General features: G+C 31.3%; 1 protein-coding gene across 16 annotated transcripts in view; it reads right to left on the minus strand.

The window, feature by feature from the left end:
* Window positions 1–24,456, minus strand: part of LOC128187111 (kinesin-like protein KIF28) — a 32,935-nt gene that overhangs the window by 4,251 nt on the left and 4,228 nt on the right. For 7 of the 16 annotated variants that reach the window (XM_052857305.1, XM_052857310.1, XM_052857315.1 and 4 more), the window contains exons 4-25: window positions 23,449–23,488; window positions 22,460–22,584; window positions 15,438–15,516; window positions 15,146–15,212; window positions 14,487–14,673; window positions 13,726–13,976; window positions 13,308–13,408; window positions 12,792–12,942; window positions 12,216–12,294; window positions 10,860–10,960; window positions 10,253–10,455; window positions 9,715–9,860; window positions 9,427–9,573; window positions 9,002–9,161; window positions 8,057–8,083; window positions 6,021–6,108; window positions 5,403–5,696; window positions 4,863–5,138; window positions 4,246–4,272; window positions 3,775–3,801; window positions 2,630–2,797; window positions 2,050–2,178 (exon numbers count right to left, since the gene is read on the minus strand). In XM_052857305.1, the coding sequence (XP_052713265.1) occupies window positions 2,050–2,178; window positions 2,630–2,797; window positions 3,775–3,801; window positions 4,246–4,272; window positions 4,863–5,138; window positions 5,403–5,696; window positions 6,021–6,108; window positions 8,057–8,083; window positions 9,002–9,161; window positions 9,427–9,573; window positions 9,715–9,860; window positions 10,253–10,455; window positions 10,860–10,960; window positions 12,216–12,294; window positions 12,792–12,942; window positions 13,308–13,408; window positions 13,726–13,976; window positions 14,487–14,673; window positions 15,146–15,212; window positions 15,438–15,516; window positions 22,460–22,584; window positions 23,449–23,488 (2,873 nt within the window). Of the gene's footprint in view, window positions 1–1,100; window positions 1,158–2,049; window positions 2,179–2,629; window positions 2,798–3,774; window positions 3,802–4,245; window positions 4,273–4,862; window positions 5,139–5,402; window positions 5,697–6,020; window positions 6,109–8,056; window positions 8,084–9,001; window positions 9,162–9,426; window positions 9,574–9,714; window positions 9,861–10,252; window positions 10,456–10,859; window positions 10,961–12,215; window positions 12,295–12,791; window positions 12,943–13,307; window positions 13,409–13,725; window positions 13,977–14,486; window positions 14,674–15,145; window positions 15,213–15,437; window positions 15,517–22,459; window positions 22,585–23,448; window positions 23,489–24,456 lie in introns of all 16 variants that reach the window. The other 9 variants (XM_052857304.1, XM_052857319.1, XM_052857316.1 and 6 more) reach the window with 6 other exon arrangements.

The following is a 24,456-nucleotide window of genomic DNA, read 5'->3' on the forward strand; positions in this document are numbered from 1 at the left end:
ATTTAGAAATAAAACAATATTTTGACATTCTATATATTCAATTTGACATCATTTTAAAGAGGAGGTCAAGAGCTTGTTTAATGCCGTTTTTGGAAAGACTGTAGGCATTCTAGATACATTTCATTAGTTAAAAATGGGCACAACTCCGAGATTTGTTACTTTTATCCTTCATATTTCATAGAAGATGGTTGTTTAAAACATGATTTTTCATCGTGTTTATCAAAAATTTAAGCCCCGGTACACCCTATGAAACAAAGATATTGTTATGAAGCATCATTAAAAGAATTTATATATTGAATTTCATAAACCTGTAGGCACCTTTCATTTACTAGATCTTGATCTTAAAGTTCATTTTCTGTGACTGATTATACAATGCATAACATAAAAACTATGTATTATAATTGCAATTTAATTTTAATGCTTTGAGGAAATAAACTGAGTAATTAATAATTTTTTTCCCATTTAAAATAAAACTCCTTTACAAACTTTGAACTTGATATATTGTGTCAGCAATTTTTCAGAGTAAACATATAAACTCAGCTGTTCAAGTTTGCTTTTCATCAATTATTCATTCAAAATGATGGAAATTATACCAAATTGTGATAAAACATGTGTAATTAATTATTCCTAATTTTATATTAGACATTTTTTATTTGATATTATTTTCCCATTTATGAATTAACAACTATATTGTATAAATGTTCCTGTTATTGAGGCTGCTCTTTTGGCTTCTTTTCCTTTTTGAAAAAGCAGATACAACTAATTTGAACAATGATGTTTTTGGTTTAATTATGTGTCCTGTCTACTTTAAAAACAAACAAGGATATTAGAAATAAGTCAAGACTTTGCTGTACAATTTTAAGCATTTAAAATTGAACACAAATAGCTCCAACCAGAATAGCAACAAATCTGAAATTTCTGCAAAACTGAAAATGCTCTCTCTCTCTCTCTCTCTCTCTCTCTCTCTCTGTTAGAAAGTATAGATTGAAGTGTATGTTGACAGGCAAAGAATAATTTTGTTATATTGCTTGTTTAGACCAAGAAAATCAAAGTAAGCTATTCTCTTTGTTAATTAAGATGCTGTGCGCTAACAGTCTTACTGGGCTAGAGTTATCTTTGTAACTTGGCAGTGCAACAGTTTTTTGTAACTTTAGCATCTGGAAGGAAATTCAAGACATGTTATGTTCAGAACTATTACATGAACAAGGATAAAAAAAAGATGAAAAACACACAAAATCTTTAAAATTCAAAGTGCAGTATTGAAGCATTATTCACTAATTTGTTAATACATGTATGACATATTACAAGTTATATCAAAAGAAATATTTTATAGAATAAAAAGATATTGTTCCTTATTCATTTTTTTTTTGCTAAAACATTTCTGAAATCAAAATGGTTTAAAAATAATTGAAATTATACACATTTTCTCTTTTCCCTCAATTATGTTGTTTTTTATGCAAATACATGTAGCTGTATAACCTATTGGTAGTATTTTGCTATTAAACAGTATGACTAACAAGGGTATACTGATATCAGGAATTCATCATAAATACCAATGACTTTAAAAAATTGTTCAAGAGCTTTATACTGTATAATCAACTTTATGTTGTGTATGAATGATATGTACAACTATAGTTAATCATTAATCTGGTTAAAATATTCATTTTTGGGGGGAAACTTGTGTCCATGCATAATCATATTCTTGCTGTTTGCATGATTTCCCCAACATATACCTTTAATTAATAACTACCGGTATATATCAAAATCAAATTTATCTCTTTCCTTCATTAAAAAAAACTTCATCGTTGTACAAAAAGCTAAATAAAGCCAAATCTGAATGACGATTCACTATCTATAAATTGTAAATAAAGACGGATTAATTCATCCTCCATCTTAGAAAAAAAAAGTATTGGCATGGCCATAACTATTTCAATCAACAAGAAAGAGAAAGATTATCTTTAAAATGAAAATTATCAAATCACAAAACAATTAATCTTCCTGATTTTAAGATATCAAAGAAAAAAATCTGCTTGTAAAAAATGAACATACCTGGTTGAGCATCTGAACTCGAGTCTTGAGTCGAGTTCCTGTACTATTAGCTACAGCAGACACTGCCCGGTAGAATGGCTCAAACTGCTTCTCTCCATCTGGTTTCTTTGACCACTCTTCACATATTTGCTATAAATGCAAACAAAGTTTATGACTTCTTTCTATAGCAAACAATGTTTGTACAATAATAACTTCATTCTACGGCAAACAAAATTTATACAATAAATAATTTCATTCCATCGATGAATAATGCAAACACCAAAGTACACCATGATTTGTGTAACAAATATATTTTTCTTTTTGACAATGTTTTTCAAAACAAAAATGTATAAGATTATCATTTTGCTTTAATTTGGAATCAGCATTGCTTCCCCAGAAAATTATCACATTTGCTTATTTTTCATTTCTTTGGCCAATGAGACTATAATGTCTGTATAGAATAAGCCAGACATGTTTTTGTATTTTGGTACTCTTGTCACAATAAATGTAATATATAATAATAAATAAAGCAGTATTCCTTACAAATTCTCACAGTAATGGTAGAGAAGCAGTGAATATTTCAGGAATTTATTCTAAATACCTGCATTCTGCGTTCCTTTTGCTGAAGGCGTTCATACTTTCTTTGTAACAGAACCACCTCCGTCTTCAGATGGGATGTGTCCGAGGCAATCTCATTACCAAACATGGTGGCGCGTCTACCACTGGCATTGGCAGTGGAATTCTCCATATTCTCCATCTGCCGCAATTCCTACACCACAAAAATATTCAGGCGTATAAAATATAGATACACTTTTATTTCTTTAATGATTTTTCTTCCAGTCATAAGAAAATGTAATTAAAAGTTTACTGTAGATTATATTTTTTTTCTGTTTGGCTATAAATCTATTTCTCCTCTCTCTCTCTCCAAAAAAAAAATAAAAAAAAGAAAAAGATAAAGATGAGTTTGTTTAAATTGCATCCGCCAGAGCAAAGCAAAGCAACCCATCTTAATGTGAAGGTTGATTTGACTTGAAAGTTTATCCTTGAACTCACCAGTGGTCTGTGGTTGACCTAGAGTTTACCTTTATGGTCACTGTACATGCTTTTTCACATTAAAGATAATGAAAGCTTAATATTCTTAAGAAAAGGGCAGATTGGTGAGAAATGAGGGGTACAGCAAAAGGTTAAAACAAAACACAGATGGACAGATAAAAAACTCCAAAATGGCCCCTTATTTAACCTGACCATTGTTCTTGTGGGCCTGCATTTATGTCAAATAAAGGAACTTAAGGTTGAAAAGGCCCTTGGTGAAAGAACATGTGATACCATAATATGATCACATGATGAGAGAATTGTTTCAAAGGAATATGCATTCTGACAGAGCTATGCATACAGGTCTTCTACAGCAAAAATGGTTGAAACATGAACTTGAAATGCAAAATATATGGATACATGAAAGCAAAACACAACATTAAAACACAATTATAATAAAGAATTGTTATTTAAAATTTAAGAATGAATGCACATGTATATGCATGATATTGATATATGAAAAAAAGTTTGAAACATGCAGATAGACCTTAATGATAAGTCAAAACAATACATGCAGATTAACAGGTATGCTCTCTAAACTAAAGCATTAAATTGAGTGATGTGATGCTAGAACTGTATAACAATTCAGCTGCTGTCCTAACTATTCATGCATATACAACTGTAATAAATTTGCTGCTCTATATACCTATATACCTGATTAATGGTCAATGCTCTTAAATCCTGCCAGGTTATATGATATGGTTAAAATAAGTATTGCACATATTGTATATTTTATATATTCATTATAAGTAAACATGTTATGATATAGTGATCTGATGGTCTTTTTGTTATTTATACAACAGTTAATATTTAAAGTTCATTTTTTTATCTTCCAGAATAAACTGCTATGAAATATTTCAACAGAAAAAAATTCAAAAGGATAGAAATTGACTTGTGTATATAGAAACTTTAACACCAAAAAAAAATCTACCGGTGTTTGCTTGGAAATAATAGGTGTTAAATACAATTTCCTTTGAGTGATTTTTTTTTTAATTCATAGCTACCACTTCATTCAGAATTCACTTCAACAGCATCATAAATATGCCAGTATATACATAAATGATTAATTTTACAGGTGTGTGTTTTTTATATCTATTTAATTCATAACATGGTGCTTCTGTATACCTGGTACATTGACGCCTCTCTTAATTCCTGTGGAGTTTTCAAGCAAAGAAAGTTTCCAAAAATATCAATGTTTGTACATCAGATTATCAAATGCATAAAAATGTATCAAATAGTGTCACATAATTGTTAGAATATTGCAAATAAGCAGTGGTTTTTCTAAAACTACATGTAACTGGGAAAAGGTTAATATACTATTCTAAAGAAAATTGATAAACAATATAAATAGGGGGCATAAAAAACATTGGGGATAAAAATATGATTAATAATCTAATCAGCAAATAGCTGAACTTCTATATTAAAAACAAACAATGCTAAAAAATTCTAAATTTCACAATTATGTATTTTTATATGTTAATGTTAAGTCTTTTGACATGTTAGTCACATCTATGTAGCTCAAAGGAAGAAACACATTCAAAAAGAAATATTTAAAGCAACAGGGGCACATATAACATGCAAAGTTAATAGAAATTCAAATTCAAACCCCCCATTTTGCACATGGTCATCAACCCTTGATAATACTTTTTCCAAAAAGCCATAGATTTATTCCACCCTATACCCATTCTTCAAAAAAAGACTATAAGCCTGCAATATTTAACACTTTACTGCTAGTAACTTACCCTTGTATTGAGCTTCAACAGTTTGGGGTCTGGCATTGTATCTTCCTGTATTCCATAGATGGACAGCGTAATACAGCCTGACTCAAAGAAGTCGAGATTCTCCTGCTTGAGCTTGGGGATGGAGATGACCTTGGAATGGTTGAAGGTCGGGGTCAGGGTGTTTTTCACGGTGGGTGTTTTCACTTCTTCCACTTTTCCATTGTTCTTTACTGAGTATTTCACCATGATACCTTTGGAGAATCTGGACTTGTGGATGTTTGCGTTCTCAACTGTCAGCTATGGGCAGAAAGAAAGACATAATTGATTTTTAATTTTTTTGAGTGGACAAATAAAACTTTGCTCAAAAGGTTAAAATTGTAAAAAATCTTTTATATATTGAGGGATATATGTAAGATGGGAAAAAACTTTCTGTTTATCAACTGTCTTGCCCTTCTCCAGAAGAGTCAACAATTTTAGTTGACAATATTCAGTCTGTGAAAAAGATAAGAAAAATCATCTCTCTCAAACTTCAAGCATCCATTCATTTAAACGTGCAAGTACCTTGAAGTGATAGGGTTTGTTCAGAAGCTCATGTGGATCGTCAACAAAAGCCTCTTCATCAATAGGCTTCCCCTTGTTGTCACAGGGCTCAAGTTTGACCTTCAAATGACCTTCCTCTTGACCTTTGTAGTCAGAGATGTTGAGAGTGTCCTCAAAGTCTAGACAATAAGACAGAGACTGGAGGAACAGGTTTGACGTTCCAATCAGGACGTCTTCAGTGGGCTCCCAGAAAGGGTCCTGTTCCTTGGGGATGTTTGAAATATTCTCCCCATCCAGAAACTTTTGGTATAATTCCTGAATATAATCAAGAAATGGTTAAGTTAAATCCTTAACTTATTTTAATAAAATCAACTTGACAAGGTTTTAATACCAATGGTGTTAGATACAAGAATTATCTCAACTTTGAAGTAAGTTGTAAAAGGAAAAGTGATGGACCTCTCCTTTCTCTTTTCTCCACTCTACTCTCTTTAATTTCTAATACTAATGTTTAGAGTAATTTCTGAACTTAGAGTTAATTGTGCTGAATAAGAGTGTTAAGAATATATTAGACATGTACAAGTTTTTTAAGCATCATTCTTTTTCAAAAGAAACATTTAAAGACAAAGAAGATCTAAACACCTGTATCAGGTATCGCCTGGTTATGAACTTCCCTCTCTCCCATAGCCATGTATTTCCATTCAGTAGATTCTTCATTTTGACTGTCACTCTGGGAGAAAAAAAAAACAATGGAGTCAGTACATAATATCTTACAATATATATACTTTTCATGCTGATATAAAAGATCAGCATTTACTTTTCTTGTAACATATTGGGCAATGAATGGCTACCTCCTAAGTAATTTATGGAGGAAATAAATGAGGAGAGAAATTGATATATATAGCTACCATTTTCAATAATTAATGGCTAAGAAGATGACAAGTAAGTATTGAAAATTCATTTTAAATTTTTTGGTTTGAAACAATCTTCAAGAATATACTTGAACAATTAACATATGTTTTATATCTTTAGATAAATGAAATTATTTGAAAAGAATTGTAATAATCTCAACTTCTATAAGTAACAAATTTTTAAGATGATTAGTGATTCATATACAAGTAATAATATACACATAAATCAGAAATTATAAAGTTATGATAACTTGAAAAAAAAATTGTGGCTAATACAATATATTACATCTAGCAAGCTTAAATTCTGCTTTGCAAAAATCCTTAAGAACTATACAATTAATCCTCAAATGAGCCTCGCAATTCCAATCCACTGAGGGCCATCTCTTGATTATTTTTAATAAGTAAACCAATTATTAATATTGCTGTAAACTAGTGTTTAAGTTAAAACTTGTTCAAATTCAATAAAATCAATGCTAACTATATACCTGACATAATAAAGTTTCCAAGGAAACTCTGAGATCAAATGCAGTATTGCTTGATATCCAAACTACTGTCCATACTGATTAATATTATTTTTTATAAATCACTTATTATGATTTGATTTCAAAGATTTATGAGCTAAATAAACACAATAAAATGATTTTTTATTTCGAAGAAAATAGAGTTGTGGCAGTAGAAACCCAATGTCATGATATATTATATTAATACAGGTATTTCCAATTGTCTAGATATCAGCTAACAAAGCATGACTTTCTATTGTACCTTTCATCAGGAAAAAAAATACTTGGTCTAAACAATGATCACACTTAACACACGAATTAAGAGAGAGATGGTATGCAACTTGAATTTATAAACTCAGATGTGAAATGATAAAGACCAACTGCACCCTGGTCACTCAAAAGAAGTGCAATGAGGATCAAACAACAATTAAATTAAACTCATTTGACCATAATACAGAAATTGTATCTTACATCTGATTATGCAAAATGCAAACAATCTATAAATCATGTCAAAGCAACATTTGCAGGAAGGCTTATCAATTGAAAGTAAAATCTGGAAAGCTGCCTTCCTATTTAGACATAGGCTAAAATAGCAAAAGAAAAAAGTGCACTCTTATACATAGGTGAATTAATTGGCTATTTAACCATAGCAGATCTGATTGGCTTACTTGCACTTAAAAGCAACACTGGGTTGGCTAATTCACAAGACAGCTCACAGACAATTCTGATTGACTATAAACATCATATTCATTGATTTTTGTACAAGAGATCTGATTGGCTAGATAAATACATTTTGAGAAGCTGATTGGTTTAGATCTATCACAGCAACCTGAGTCCTTATCATTACACACCTTTTATCTCCTTGGTCACTGTTTACCAAAGTAGCATGCAGAAAACATTTACCTTTAATTTTAAAGTCAGCATTTTGAAGCCAGCATTTTAAATAGCAGTCTCCAGACCAATATACTTACAACACCAGATCACTTCACAACATTAGAAATATTTAAGTCATCAGTGATCTACATGCATGATACATGTATATTTATGCATTCAGTGCTAAAAATAATGTCATGGATTCAATTTACCCAGAGGAATCTTACACCAAAAATTTACATGGAATTAATTTAAGAAAATATCAAATTAACAAAAACTATAAGCATTCACTGAAATTCAATTATGCATGCATCAATTTTAATCTTGAAGGATAGGTTTCTATGCAAGTGTTTTGAGAATTCTAATGACAAATATGTACAACAAAAGAATTTACCTAGTTATATGTACTAGTCCTTTACTTCTTAAAATTCATGGCAGAAATATATTAGCCAAATTAGAAGAAGATTAAGAAATACATAATCATACACCTGTACCTCTATATAGCTTTAATTGATTTTTTAAAAACATTTTTAGATATCAATAATAAAAATTTTAAAATATTTTTTTTTTGGGGGGGGGGGGGGGGTTACTTAATTATTTTATTAGATTAAATTTAACTTGCATGCAATGAAAAAAATGTTGTATTAAAACATCAATTATTTTCCTCTAGATGATTTAATGAATAATTTTTATCTTTATCATAAACTTCCAAATGAATGAAAATAATGTCACAATGCTATTGCTAATTAAAATTAGATTTAAGAAACGTGTATATAGCTATTGAGTAAACATGAAAGTGTATTGTATTGTGTCACAGAAAATAAGTGAATACATGTATGTGTGATGGATTTACAGACAATGTACAGATTTCAAACAAATTCAATTTGTGCAAGTGTTTCTTTTTTAAAAGACTGCAATTCAGACATGATTATACAGTTAAAAACACATTCAAGCCTCCATACTTAGATGTCCAACTGAAATAAAAGACATCTTTATCAATGACGCCACCAACAGTCATAGACTAAGAGAAAATTTACTTTCCAATATCGATCATAATTCAAGAAAATCATTTTTATATACCGACATATAAATTTCATTCAGATATTGTTATTCTTCACTATTTTAATCATAAGGGGTCAAGTTGGGTGATAAAAATAAAGTAATCAATTAAGAAATTTTTCACTTGCAAAACATGACAACATAGTCCACTATAGATATCTATACTGAAAGCATCATATCCTTAAAAAATGTAGCAATTCATAATTGAAGACACATTTATCAGTACTTCTAAACATCAAAATAAGTAAAATATGAGCAGTATGATAGATGATATACATACTTTGAGGCATGTGATTGAGTTATGTCCCCTCCTTCCTGGGCTGCTGCTGATATCAGTACGACCTCAAACGATTTCTGTTTGTTAAGTTCTTCCGACACTGCATTCACCTCAGATACCATAGGGAGGATTTCAAGAACCTGCTCTTGAACAATTTGTTGTTCTGGAATATGAAAGTATAATTAGACCTTCATTTCTTAATAAAGAGCACCCACCCCAAATCCCCAAGAACCACTTTTGGGTTAATTTCCATGTGACATGTAAATCACTATTATGTTAATTCCCATTTGAATATAGCTAGATTTTATAAACACAATACAAACTGTGATGGATTAAACACAGTTAGAACAACAGATTCAACCTTTATGTGGAAAAGTAACTAAGTTATATAAATTTGGATGTCAAGACTGGGTATATATCAGTTTTACCTTTGCTTAGACCAGCTGAGCCTGTGGCAAATCCCTTGACCTGGGCAATTTCTTTCTGTGCATACTCCCACGTTATCTCTTTCGGAAGACTGTTGTCTGCAGTTTCAGGTTTCAGTGGGTTCATCAGAACATACATGTGGTTGGATCCTGGAGAAGGCACCAAAATAACATGAAATTAAATTGAACCTTTTGTGCCAGTGCAGGAATCATGTTTATACATTTTTTCTCAATGACAAAGTTTCTTCCAAATATGTTCATGCATTAACTGAACAGATTGTCTTTTCGTACCAAACAGAATTCTGTCCTTGTGACAGAGTGCTTTCCTGCCAGTGAGGGGTATCCCATTGATTTTGGTCTTAGACCCACTTCCTGACACAGACTCTATTTCTATCACTCCTTTCTTGTTGAAGATTACTGCATGTTGCTTCTGTATACTGTTCGAGAGAAAATGGTAATAATTCATTAGTGATTAGGAGATGCAAAATGTATACTCTTACATGTATGCAAGTTTATTTTTAAATAACTGAATATATATAGTTATCAGTTGTTGAAATATGAACTATATGCAATCTGTTAAAACTTTGCCCTTAATGATAAAAAAGGCTCCATACATTAGAACACAAGGGAGAAAATGCTATTTGAGAGTGCTTCCCATTTAAGGCTAATAAGTAACCATCATGATGTCAAAAAATTGATATTTTACTTACAACTCTGCAGTTTAAGAATGCAAACAGGCTTGTCTTTATTTTAGATCATGGTCTTACTGTCTAAAACAGTGACTCTCAGAGACCGCTCAGTCTTTACACTCATCATCAAACTCACTGACCTGAGACCACTAAGACAGATGTTAGGGACAGGGCTAGCATCCTTCCTCCCTACACTGGTCTCCCCACTGTTCAGGAAGTGACATATGACCCCCGACAACATGGGGTCCTCATTGAGATTGATCAGGTAGGCCTCTTTACTCTTTCTGCTGTTATCTGCTCCTCCGACGTCAATTTTCTCTGTCTCAGTCCTGGCCTCTGCAAGCTTGGTACCAAAAATTTAAAAAACTGAGTCAACATTTTAAAAAGTTGATGTTGTGCATGTTGACAACACTCAAGGTTCAGCAGTATGTTAAAACTACTGAAAGCTAGTGGAGTTTCAGGATTGAGATCTTGGTCTGATGAATAGTACATAGATTTTAAAACAGAGATTTCATCATAAATATCTGATATGAAAGACTTCAAATAAAATTCATTAATACATAAAAAAATTAACAAAAAAATATACTTGCAAATATCATTATTTTGGGTTAGTTGTAAAGTTGAATGAAAATTCTATGTCAAAATTTCACTTTAATTGATGTTGATTGACTCCTATAAAACTCTACAGGAATCACTGCATGTCAATTGTTTATTTTTCAAAGTGAATTTAACATTTGAGGAACAGACCTTATCGTCCCAGCTCTGAGCGTTCTCTGCAATCATTGCTTGATTTGCCATTAGCTGAGCACGGATATCTTCTTCCATCTGTTTACGCATTTTATCCAGTTCTATCAAATAAAAAATACGGAAAAAACCTCTTGATAAAACATTCAGGCTATCTTATCTCAATTTAATTTATTGATGTAAAGAACAGTGAAATAAATATAAAATCTACTTCAATAGATGTAAAAATTAGTGTGTTTACAACTTTCAGTCAAAAAGATCTAGTGTTTAAGATAAAGAAGAATCAGATTGTTAACGCTATATAGTCTTTAAGCAATCCTTTGTGTCACATGTATGTAAGGCTTTGGGCTTCCAGTTCTTATACTTCATTTAAAGGAAATACTAGATATTCAAATAAATGTTATTTCTATCTTATTTTTTTAAGTACTGTAAGAACAATGGACTCTTAGAATTAGATTCATCTCGTGAAATTGTACAAAAACATAAGAAAACAGTGACTTTTTTTTTTTTTAATGTTTTCAAAACTTTGAAAAAAAAATTGAATTAAAAAAGGATTTATTTGATATAACATTTGAAATTTAAAAAGATGCAAAACTTCATATATTCAAATAGAAGTATATAAAAGTTTTATCTAAAATATATTGAGTACTTCCAATTTTATGAGTTGATGAAACTTGTCTATTGGAGTTTCAATCTATAATTGAACTCATGGGTGCTAAATTTTCTCAAAAAGTTTTGAAGTGAATGGCACAACATTCCATTTGTATTATTACACACCCAATGTGCACTGGGGTCACTTTTTGACTCCTTGTAGGGTCTGAAAATGACAACTTTGTTGCAGTTCAAAAATCATGGTGAAAGAATTTTTTCACTATGCACAAAAGAATGGTAAGCACAAAAACTTCAGGCTTACCAAGTTTGGTAGCTGAAAAACAACTACTTTTTTGTTACCGGAATATGAATTTTTCTTCAAGAAATATAACAGCATTTCTGTGATGCCTTTTCAATGCTGATATCAACAAAATATCCCTGATATCAATATTTCATTTTTGATATTACATAATAATTCTTTATATCATAAATTCATTAGAAATTTAAATTTTGACATCAAAAATGATTATATTATATCAAGAAATCATATTGATATAAAAATTTTTGTTATCAGAAATTCTATTTCTTGATATCAGATATCAGAAAACCATTTCTGATACCCCCCCCCCCCCCCAAAAAAAAAAGAAGATTTCAATTGTAGTTTTTGACATCAGAAAATAAGACCCATATAAGATATTATGATCAAATTATTGAATGCTCCCATGTAGCTCTGATTAATATTCTAATTGTTTAAGGTCATAAACTGACCTTCAGGAGTAAGTCCCGCTCCCTCCTGCATCACCACACCTCCACCCTCCATGGCTTTCTTCAATCTCTCATTCTCTTCCTACAGGTAGAGTCATAATAAAATTAGTTTAAGGATTAATCACTTTAACATGTAAATCATACTTCACATTTCTTTAAAATAAATTATATTAAAATCATTACACAATTGAGGATTCCTGCATCTTTAGATTCATGCAGATAACACAAGATAAAAAAATATTCATATTAATAATTAGGATCATGATCCACTCTAAAAGAGAAGGAATAAAGCCATTGGATTTTGATACACCTACATTTGGAAGAGGGTTCTAGTTAAAGCCTATAGATTTGAGTAGAGATAGCAAATTATGTCCAACTTTTGATCTTAATGAACAGTAAATCAAGCTCTTATATATTTTTAAACACTAAAAAGGTAGAAGAACTCACCGGTTTGCAAATATTTGTCAAAATGAGGTACTACTTGCAGAGTGCACAAATGTTTTTCTTGCACACAAGAACGTAAGTTTATTGGGCTACAGTACATGTCCTATGCAGTCACACTGACGAGTTGATTCTCACCTTGAGTTCCCTGATGAGTTTGTCCAGTGGGTTCTCATTGACTACAGCTTTGTTTTTGATTTTCTTTGCTCTGTCTGCATATCTCAGGGTGGAAAGGGTTTCATCATAGTTTATATCAGCTGGTGAGAGGGCAGCAATCATAATGGTCTTGCTGTAAAAAAGAAAGAGAAAAGAGAAGTTTAGATGATGGGTTTACAAGATTGCACTTCACTTCCCTATACAACTCTTAGTATATGATACTGAATATTGGATATACATTTATGATAAAGAAATCCAGATGGTAAAATCTTTAAGATAAGTCACTTTCCCATTTATTTATTTTTTGTTGTTGTTGCTTTATATCTGGACAAAATTATTTCCAAGTCAATTAGCTATTGCACAGGATATTGCTAAATTATTAATTATTACAATTAACTGGATCTCTATGGTTATTAAATCTACTGTGACACATAAAAGTATCATGAGTTTGTGTGTGTGTGTGCATGTTGGGGGGGGGGGGGGGCAGGGTGGTGTTACCTGTTGCCTCCCAAGGCATTCTGCAACAGTTTGGTTAAAACAGAATCTCTGTAAGGGACCATAATCTTCTTTTTTGTTCCCATGGATAAATCTGCAAGAGCCTATAACAAAAAAAATTCTACCATTATATCCATTCTACAATTGAGATATTAATTAGGTTTTCAATAAATCACAAATTAAAAGAATCCATACATGCAAAATAAATGTAACAAATTGATCTTATTAAAGAAAAACACTACATGTATTAAAGAAATAGTTATAAAAACTGTTCAGTTTCATTACAAATACACTGTATACCACACACACTTCTTTCAAGCATCTGAATTGTTGTTGCAAATTTTACACATTGAATCTGCTTCAAAGTCAAATTGACAATCAGCGTACCGTGGTACCTTATTAATACATATACAAAGCTTACAGAGATGACATTTCCGAGGGCGGACAGAGACTTGTTGATATTAGCGCCCTCTTTGAGTCGGTCTCCAGTGGCTCCTGTGCTGTCTGCTCTCTCGGATCCGGCCAAATCCACCAGGTTCATCACACTGCTCTTCTTGGTTTCGGACCCCGATTCACTTTTGATGATCTGGTCAAACGTAATGGTGACCACTGTGTGGGCTCTACTGCTGGTGGCATTCATGTTGGTGGATGCTACGGTACGACTGGCCGTTCCTGCATGAGGAGAATTGATACAACATAAACATAAACATTACCCGGTATTCTAATCTTTTTAACTTCTAAGGGATTTTTTTTTCTCAAAGTAAGTGGTAGCAATAAGAATATGATAACTAATACAACGAATCATATTAACTAAAGTTTTTCATTCTGTCAATAAAATTAAGACTCAAAGACAATGTCATATGGGAGAAAACTCTACTGGGAAATTAACTAAATTAAGATAACAATCATTTCCTATATATAAAATTGCCAAGCTAAAAGAGATTTTGCATGGCAAGGTATGTTGAAATTCTCTGCACTCATATTTAAATTTAAAACTAAAATTCAATTTAAATGAAATTACAAAAATCTTTGTGATCACTTATGCAAACTCAGAAGAATAGTTACCCTTGTCCTTCCCTTATGATTTCTTCTTAATTTCCATTTTTGAGACTTTCCTGTTCATTACAGGTTTTTTTTATAAATCATAATACAATGTACATTATTGTATGCATTAATCCTTACCCTGATCTGTTCTCTTCTCGATTTCAGCATAGCTTCCCACCGGAACACGTTTAAGATTCTCCACATAGAACAGGCCCAGCTTTGGGTTCTGCCTCACATTCAGTCCGCCTTTAGGATTGTCTTTGGATAATAAATCCCGCACTTGTTCATTGTAAATTTCTAACATAGAAAATGTCACCTCAAATCTCTAGAAAAAAAAATATAGAAGATTATCAACAAATCAAACAATATAAAGGTATATCGACAATTAATCCACTTAAACAAAATACATGTAAATTTATTTCGTTATTTAGCTAAAAATAACAACCAAAAGACTATAAATTCATCATACTATAAATGTGATCCTAGTGCAAATGTCAAAATGTGTTCTGCATACATGTACAAGGTATTCTAGTAGTATATGCTTTTGACAGTACTACAGCTCAGCCAGGTCCTCAGTGTATAGTTAAACAATTTTGCCTAAATGTCGACCTATTAAATGACTTAACATCTGAGTTAAAGCATCTTTTTATTGCATCAATCTGCTTATCCAGATTAAGAGTTAGATATAATTCTGATACAAATGAGAGATATTATTATAAATACAAAGGTCACCTAGTTTTCCAAATAGTATGGACACATTTTTAACCATTATTTTCTGTATGTTAATTTATACCCACCTTATTTGGGTCTGCATTTTTGTCCATCGTCTTGAACATTTCATCACAGGTGATTGGTACAATACCCCTATTAAAATTATACAAATTTTTAATTTCATAATATATTATTTTAATTAAAAAAATATATAACAATTTATAACAGCTAGCCCCTAGTCAGAAAATAATAGACATGTCAAGTAAAATTTCGAATGAACTACCAGTTAAGATTACTTTCAAATAATAATTACCAGTAAAGTTCATTTTAAAAAATAACATCATATATGCTAAAAATAAAAGAGGAACTAATACAAACTTGTTTTGTCCATATCCAACCATAGAGTAGGACTTTCCAGATCCTGTCTGTCCATAGGCAAACAAGGAGCAGTTATATCCTGTAGGTAGGAGAGAAGGAAATTTCAATCAGATATTGCATAAAATTGATCTAAATTATATTGGATGGAATGAAAAATGACTGATATCATTTTCACTTATTTTTGGGCAGTATAACATCATAAATTAATTTAATTAAGAGCCAACAAGATTCTCATGCAAGATTTTTTTCTTTTCCTATAGTTAGCAAATAGCTCTCAAATTGATGCAGATGTTAAAAAAAAAATAGGTATAGGTAAATCAAATACATTGTCAAATACCATACAAACATACATCAAATATACACAGGATAAATTTCATATACAATCTTACAATGATTAAAATTACAATGACCTAAACCTTAATTGACCTGCTAAAAGGACCTTTATTAAAAGTTCCAGGAAAAATTTGCATGAATCCAATATATCGATCTAAATATTATTCAATGATATGTACATAAACTAAGTACATATAAATTTATTACGTGTAAGAAAAATTAATAATTTATATATAATTCATAATGAAAGAATTTCTTTGCACATGTCATATAGGAATTCACTACAGTTGTACAAAGAATTATAGCTGCATGCTTGTATTCTAGTTCCTTGTCATTGAATTTGCACTAAGATAAATGTTTTTTATTGTTACTTTATCATTCAGTTCTAATGCGATAGCTTATATAGGTATCGACTTTCTAACACCTTTTGTTTGTAGAACAATCTAGTGTTGAATGCTTGTGTAAACTTTTTTCAAAAGTTCAGATCTTTTTTCCTTCTCAATAGAATTGAACAAAATGAAATTTGCAACCGAAGATAAATCTACACTGGCTTTTGTACATTCAAATATTGATACACACTTGAAGAATAATACTGGCCTACATGTATAATCTACATACAAATTTAACAGAAAACATTATATTTCTATGAACAGAATATCATTATGGATAAAATCTTATACATGTTACAATTAAGAGCTTGGCTAAATAAATGAACATCTTATTAATTTGATTTGCAGGAAAACTTCTATATCTTACTTTCAATAAATATAATGAATTCATTTGGTTGGTGTATATATTTACGAGAGAGAGAGAGAGAGAGAGAGAGAGAGAGAGAGAGAGAGAGAGAGAGAGAGAGAGACTGCACGAGACAGAGATAATCAAATAAAACAAATCATTGATCAATGTCAGACAGCAAGACCAATTATGTTGCCCCTGAAACTCTTCTCATATAAACTTAAGACAGTTTAGTTTCTCTTGATCTACATTGTATTGAACTTCCTTTCTACACATGTCTGCATGTCAGTGCCTGGTTACCCAAGTATATATTTGTCATACAAATTGATTACATCTTACAGTTCATGCAATATTTATTTCTCCTGACACAAACAGTAGATTTTCACTAGATAAATGCATGCACTCAAGTACGAATTCATTGATTCAATTACAGACTACCCGGTAACTTTATTATACACAATGTAAACTATAAATCCTAATTTTTGTTATTACACAGAATTGGTTCAAAACATTTGTCATTAATTTAGAGTGCATTTGATATGGGTGATCATGCAATCTTAAATTATGATATCATTTCTAAGATTTCACATTTAAAGAATATCAATTGATTGACATCTACCAGAAAGAGTTTAATTTGAAGCATTTCATTTGCACGAAACAATATTACATACAGGAACAAATTGAACACATTTAATTCTTGAACCTTTTACAGCATAATTCAGAAGTCAATACTTGATTGAAATATCTATAATTATCTTTACATATAAGCATTAATTGAATGTTTAAGTGGTTGAATACTTGAATAGAATTTTTTCGCACGAAATTACTTCGCAATGACAATTATAGTGATCAATGCAAAATTCCACTGCAAAGACTAATTTTAACAACTGCCTCTGGCCACCAGTCCTGCTGAATTATATATCTTTGATTTCTATGAATTTAATGTAAAAAAAAAAAGGACTTTCCTCAAATAACTACATGATAAATATTTACTGATATTTCTCATTTTATTTTTGCCAGGTATGGGAGTGGGAGGAGCTCAGTGCATATGCATGTATATAGATCTGCATGTAGATCTGTAGGTATGATCGAGAATTTTACACAAGAACCTGAATGTGCATGCTTTGAAATACCAGAAGAACTAACAAGATCTCTTATCTCTTTGCTCTAAATGATAATAATGTGAAATTGAATATGTGTCATTAACGTTTAAAAGAATTTAATGACATCTAAATGCATGCATGCATTCAAGTTCAAGGCCAAAATTTCAACTTTTTCAAGATATTGAATCTTTATAACCAAAATTATATGATTTTATTCACAATGTATTAAAACAAAACAAAAAAGAGAAGTCTTCTTTTGAAAATCTTATTTTACACCATGGAAAACTTCTACATGTATTTCTAGATAAGAACACTTGTACTGCATGCATGTACTTCAACAATTGTTATACGTCCATTTTCACATTTATTGCCCCCTTAAATAAATTCCAGATTGTAGTTTGACTGACTGACTGACTGAATCAAATCAATAGAATTTCTCTGCATGTTTACTAGGTATTCAACTTTTAACTGCAGACAGAATATAATGTACTTAATGTTAGCTAGAGTCAGACAAGGAAATGCTGGTGCTGTTTTGAAACAATTAATACATCACGCAAGCTTTAACGGACATAGCTATAGTTTCTATCTATCAATAAATAACGTGGTTACGAAATCAAATGACTTCCGTGTCTCCCTGGGTACAATGCATGCAACTTTAAATACTTCGACTATAATGGATGTCCCGAATTGGAGACAATCCGATACTCCTGTTCCCTGAACGGGAATTACATTTTCAGTGTGTGATATATAACCAACAAAATGTTCCTTTACCACATATACTCAAGTTTAGGCTGATTTTTGGGAGTAAAAATTAAAATGATAGTTGTGAGTCAGATTTAAAGATGAGACCTTAAACTTTCTTTCAAAATAGAATAATCTGCCCGATTTAATCTTTTTAAAAACATATGTTCTCATAATATTTAGTTGAGCTGGGAGATTAATCATTTGATGTTTGACATGATACATCACAACTGGCTCACTCAATTTGTCTGCATGAGTCGATCTCAATCACCTAACATGTTTACATGACAATTACAGTATCATTTTTTTATGTCAGTATATACATATTGATCGAGTTACTACTTTCAAATACAGAGAGATTCAATAATTCAAAATTGTTGCATAAATCAGAAGAACATTTTGAGAATTTTTCAATATACCAGTACTGGAATAAAAACAAAAAATTGATTCTCCTCAAACATTTGCATTTTAGTGATCCATGCATCTCAATTACGAAATCATGCAGCTGCTATTTTTTGGGCTCACATATACATGCACTGATGAAACTGAATTCTCAACTTTTATAACTTGTTCTATGCTTCATATATTGGAAGTACAGTAAAACTTATTTTGAATGAAAATGAATAGAGTGAATTGAGACCCGAGTATAAGGTGAACTTTTGGTGGGACTCCAAGCAACATTCTAAACAATTCCTTGTAAATCTATAGGCATCATTATACAGCATATTCTCAACAACTGATATACATGTAATGAATTTTTATATCGATAAAACCAATTGATTAGGTATCCTGCAGATCGAGGTTCTAGAAAAAAAACCCTTCTTTTTAATGAATCTTTATTAAGTCTTGTCCGCATAATAATAATGCGTTTACAATAATTTTGGTATTTAATGGATTTACAATTTATGATTATCAATTAACCTATGACTTTTTGTTCTTCATTACAGTTACCTAAGCTTTTGAATTTGCAGACTAAACTTTTGGGGCAGTAATAAGAATTAAAAGAGTTTAAAAGCAAATTCTCCATTGATGTTTGTTCTACAGATATATAAAATGGATTATGGGGATGTCATCTGCATTCAGCAAATTATTAGGTCCATGAAAATTTGCCATAGCACTGAATCAGATTAAAAGTTTTCCTGTAACTGTAAATTTATATTATAAATCAGCTACCTATGTTTACAATTTATTAGTGGTTGCCAGCAAAGGCTGTCCGACATTACAGTACATATATATCTGTAAAAATCTATTAAAATGTATGTAACAAAATTGTTGGGCAGATCGACAGTGGTTGTATGTGATAGGGTATGGTGGTCACCCGCTTGGACACATGGGTTATCTCCGGGAACTCCGGCTTCTTCCCACACCAATGAACCTCTCGCGCTAACATCCGTGTCAACGAGAGATATTAATATAAGTTGTAGAGCTTGCTTATCAATCGTTGTTAAATAAATAAAGTTCAGTTTTTTTTAACAAAATTGTCTTTGTCAGGATGGGACAAATTTATAATTTTCATCCTCGTGATTACCAACCAGGATTCATGCATCCCATTCATGACCATCTGGACCAAACACAGGGAGAATTAAGCCACTCAGGATCTAGTGCAAGAAGGCCAATTCTAATGGAAATCTTGTTAGACCTATTAATGGCTGATACACAAACGTGTCCACTGAAACTGAATTCTATATGAAGGACTATAGATTTTAGAATTTAAAACAAATACATCAAAGAAACCAATAATCAATATACACATATATCTTTAACCACTTAACGCTTTAGCCAGATCGAGCCATCAATTTAAGCATCAAAGACTATTCATGTGTACCAACACCAAATATTTGTACATGCCTCTGCCTGTATATATTTTTTACAAAAGTTTAACTCGCAAAAAATATGACACAAGCAAACAACATGCATTGTCAATATATTCAAAAGATAAAGAATTTGATGTTAAAATTTTTTTTGCATTTTTAAACAAGTAATTTTTTTTTTTTTTGCAATCATAGCCACCTGGTAAAGAGAATGTACAAAGAGATGAACATTTAATATATTTACCAGGTACATCAGGCAAAAAATCAATCAGGGAGGATGGGTTTTTTGATGCATTGACAATTTTTTTACTCTCAATATAAGATACTAAAATGATGAATCTAATGGATGGATATATATTTGTTCTGAAGTGTAATATTGTTTGTAGAATTGATTTTGAGTGAAATTCAATGTCTCTGGGTTTTTTAATGTTCCCCCTACAGGAATGGCTTCAGATTTAGTCTTGATATCAAAACTGTTCATAATGAAAAATATGAGACGCTATTACTTTCACAAATGCAAGAGAATAAAAATTCTATAAAAAAAATTCTGATATTCATCAGAGTGGTTTTTGTTTTGTTTTATTATTAAGTGGAATTGTCTATAAAATTTAAATGGAGGTACAAATAGTGAAAATTGAAATATTCTGATTTAAATACAATGTATCTATCCCTTTTTAATCAATATTGCATCCTGTTGGCTTTCAAGCTTTGAATTCTGAGTCGATGACAAGTAAAGATGGTTCATCATAAAGATTCAGAACAATCAAAATAAAATCATATCATATTGCATCACCACATATGGTATTTACTATGAATACATGTTAAAAAAAAATCAGTGCATGAAGAAAAAAGATGTACCAGTATCTGTTCTAGTTTTTACATGTAGTTTTTTTGGCATTTCAAATATTTAATTGATATTTAAGTCTCTAATAATATGTACACAGGTTTGGAAAGAAGGAGGAATCATTTGAAACATGCTACTAGGGAACAGAGAACTGGCCACTACTAGCTCTTAAAACTCAGAATCTTTAAAAATGAAAGCCAGCAATCAATGATCTGTGTATTGACTTTGACTGCAGTCATAGTTCAAATACAAGTATAGCTGTGCAAATGTATTTTCTTTTACTCTTTCTATCAATACCCATAAATATATAATTCTTTTAGCTTTTTAAGTACGGTATATACTAAAATGTGGTACATGTACACAACTTTTTGCTTGATCACGAAGTATTGATTGGAAATGTTTCAAACAGGCCCATGACCGGAAGAGTGTTCACTATCCTAAAAGAAAAACGATGCAGGTTTTTTGGGGAGGAGAGGGCTAATCATTACATTGCATGCATCCATAAAGGCATAATGGAATAAATTCTGCATAGAAAAACAATAACTAGGTGTTAAATTGGGTGAGAAAATGGCCAACGTCGCCTTTCAACGATCTTCACCATGGAGACTCAAGTTTTAATTGGCACACCTACGCATTCATGAAAATGTCAATGTGCATGGAAAAAGAGATATGCTCAATCAATCCGTAGTCTCTTGAATTTCTTTATGAGTATTCAAATGATTGTCTTTTAATCAATATCAATGATGAAGGATGACCAAGTGCATTAAAAAAAAAATTTCTCTCACAGTGTTTGAAATTCAGAAAAATTTGCCACGTACAGAACCAATAGACAGCATATGCATAGGATCCATACACAAATTACTGTGGAATCATTTTTATTTGTGTTCCTTGTTCGTTTGGACGTAATTTCGTTGGTGGCAAGTTCGGAATAGTTTCAATAAATATTAAACAAATGTTTGTATATATACAAGTTCATCAGGGGATGTAAATTTGTGAGCAAGGGTTACCCACAAACATTGGTCCCCCACGAATAATGATGATCGATCATCCACAGTATTCAAAGTTTTTATAGTCATTCTGGGGGTTTTAAACAATATGATGACAGTTGTACATGCAATTGGGTTAGAATCGATAAAATATCTTTTTGACCATTAACTCTGCCATGACAATATTCATGTTGTGAGGAACTGTGCTGGTTTTCTGTTAAACTGTCAGATGTTATGTAATCAGAATTTAATCCTTCAAGACTTTTTGTGCCTGCATCCATAGGCAGCTTTAGACTTTGCATTATCCTACCTCTAATAACCATAGCTTTTTTAGAAGTCAGTTGCAAGATATGCAATGCACACACAGAGAGACAAGTAAGCTAAAAATTCTGCCATTTGACACTGTACGCTTGCATATATTAATCATATCGAACGTAAAAGATTATCCTCTTAAAAATTTGTTCATTACCTTCGAAAGCATTATCTAAGACACCTTGTCCCAAATCTTCGAACACTCTCCTCTGACTGGCGTAGCTAGACCCGCCTGCAGGTTCTAGAACACCATCACTCTTTTCCTGGAAACCGTCGTGTGACCTAGATAAACATAACATGAATATATTTAAAATATTTAAGGTAGTAAATTGGATCTGCCCAAACTTATGACTACCTCTGTGTGTGCAATGAACTTAATCCAAGTTTTTTGCTCAAAACTTGAGGTTATAGCAGCTAGTCTCTGTAAAAAATCATTTTATGAATTCTTTGCATTTCTTTGTTTTGGATTTATGAATAAATGAGGGTATTTTATTGACATTTCATATGATATTTCCTCAGTTCTTTTTCTCTCTGGCAGTATGGCCAAACAACGAAGTTTATCAAGTCTGTCATCATGTTCTGGTTTTATATGTCATTCCCAATGCCTACCAATACTATCAGTACTTTGATTATTTTTATTTCTTTAATTGTTTAGCATAAGAGAATTTTACAAAATCTCTCATGATGATTTAAAATGACAAGGCTTCAACGCAATCAAAAAATGGCAGTAGGTGGTCAATTCAACATATACAGGCTAATCTCTTCTTTCCTCATTACCAATTTCAGTGAAGCATTAAATAGAGAATTCAGCTATTCTCAATCCCTTGAGATTTAAATGCAGGAACAATGGACACGTTAATTTCTATCATAAATATTGATGGATATTTTGCAATAGCCCCATTGAAAGTCTTATAAGAGCTATATATATAAGATCTGCCTGTTCTTCATTCTTTTAAATACTAGGATTATGATGTACCACTTGAATATCAACATTATAATATGAAGTAATTAATGTCAGTGTGTACTTTAACAACATAGAAATATTGAAGATATTTTCACTCATAATGAACTAGTTAAGCAAATTCTAGAGATACATGTACATGATTTAGGTTTTTCATTATACTCTAGAAAAAAAAATCCTCTTACCAGTAGGAGTAATCAAATGAAAAGCTCTTTGGTTCCTCATCTGTAATGAAAGTTATGAAATATTCATTAATCATAATTATAATGTTTTGGTATATATAGTCAACACACCATGCTGCTAATGTCTATAAATAGAAAATATATACATATTTAGACTTTTGCTTATGACATGTACATTAATTGTATACTTAGATCACCTTTAATATATGCATGCCAATATATATTATACAAATCATAGTACCGGTATAAAGTTGTACCAATCAACAAGCAATTTATTAAGTCATATAGAATCTGAGTACCCAAGGTTTTGCTTTATGATTTCTATTTTTACAAATAGGAGCATATTATAAGAAAAATGGACAGTTGGGGTGGGGTGGGGGGGGGGGGGGGGGGGGGGTCAGCAGTTGCAGGAATTAAGGACTCCTATAAGCATAAGACGTTAATTAATCACATGATGCTAAAAATATGCATGGCTAAAAGTTGGTCAGTAAAAAAAGTCTTATATTCTAACACACTAATTTTACTGAAAAAGATAATATCATACATGTATTTCCCATCTGTACATGTATTTATTAAATTTGTATATTCATCATGTTCATTGTTAGAATAATAAATTCAATTCTTTAGTAGTCCCATAAAGACTGGATCTTGAATGAACTTGAACTAAGATAACAATCTGATTGATTTCTCTAAATTTTCAGCCATTGTAAATCTGAATGCATACAAGTTTTATATACTTTAATCATGTCTAAACCTTAATCTCAGATTTTGAATGGCATGCGAAAATTATAACACCCACACCTGGGTCAGGTGAACGTGTCTTGAGACATGCATAAACACAGTACCTGGCAGCCATTCTTTGATGTTTCAATGACCTATATTTTATGAAACTGGATCATAAAACTCCCTCATTTGTCAATAAACGACGCCTCAAAACTTATCGAAGAACCTTAAGACCTATTCAGTCAATGACCCTCGAAAAAAAAATTTTCATTGTCATTTATACTTAAC

This window comes from Crassostrea angulata, chromosome 6, assembly GCF_025612915.1.
Source record: "Crassostrea angulata isolate pt1a10 chromosome 6, ASM2561291v2, whole genome shotgun sequence".
Taxonomy (NCBI): Eukaryota; Metazoa; Mollusca; class Bivalvia; order Ostreida; family Ostreidae; genus Magallana; species Magallana angulata.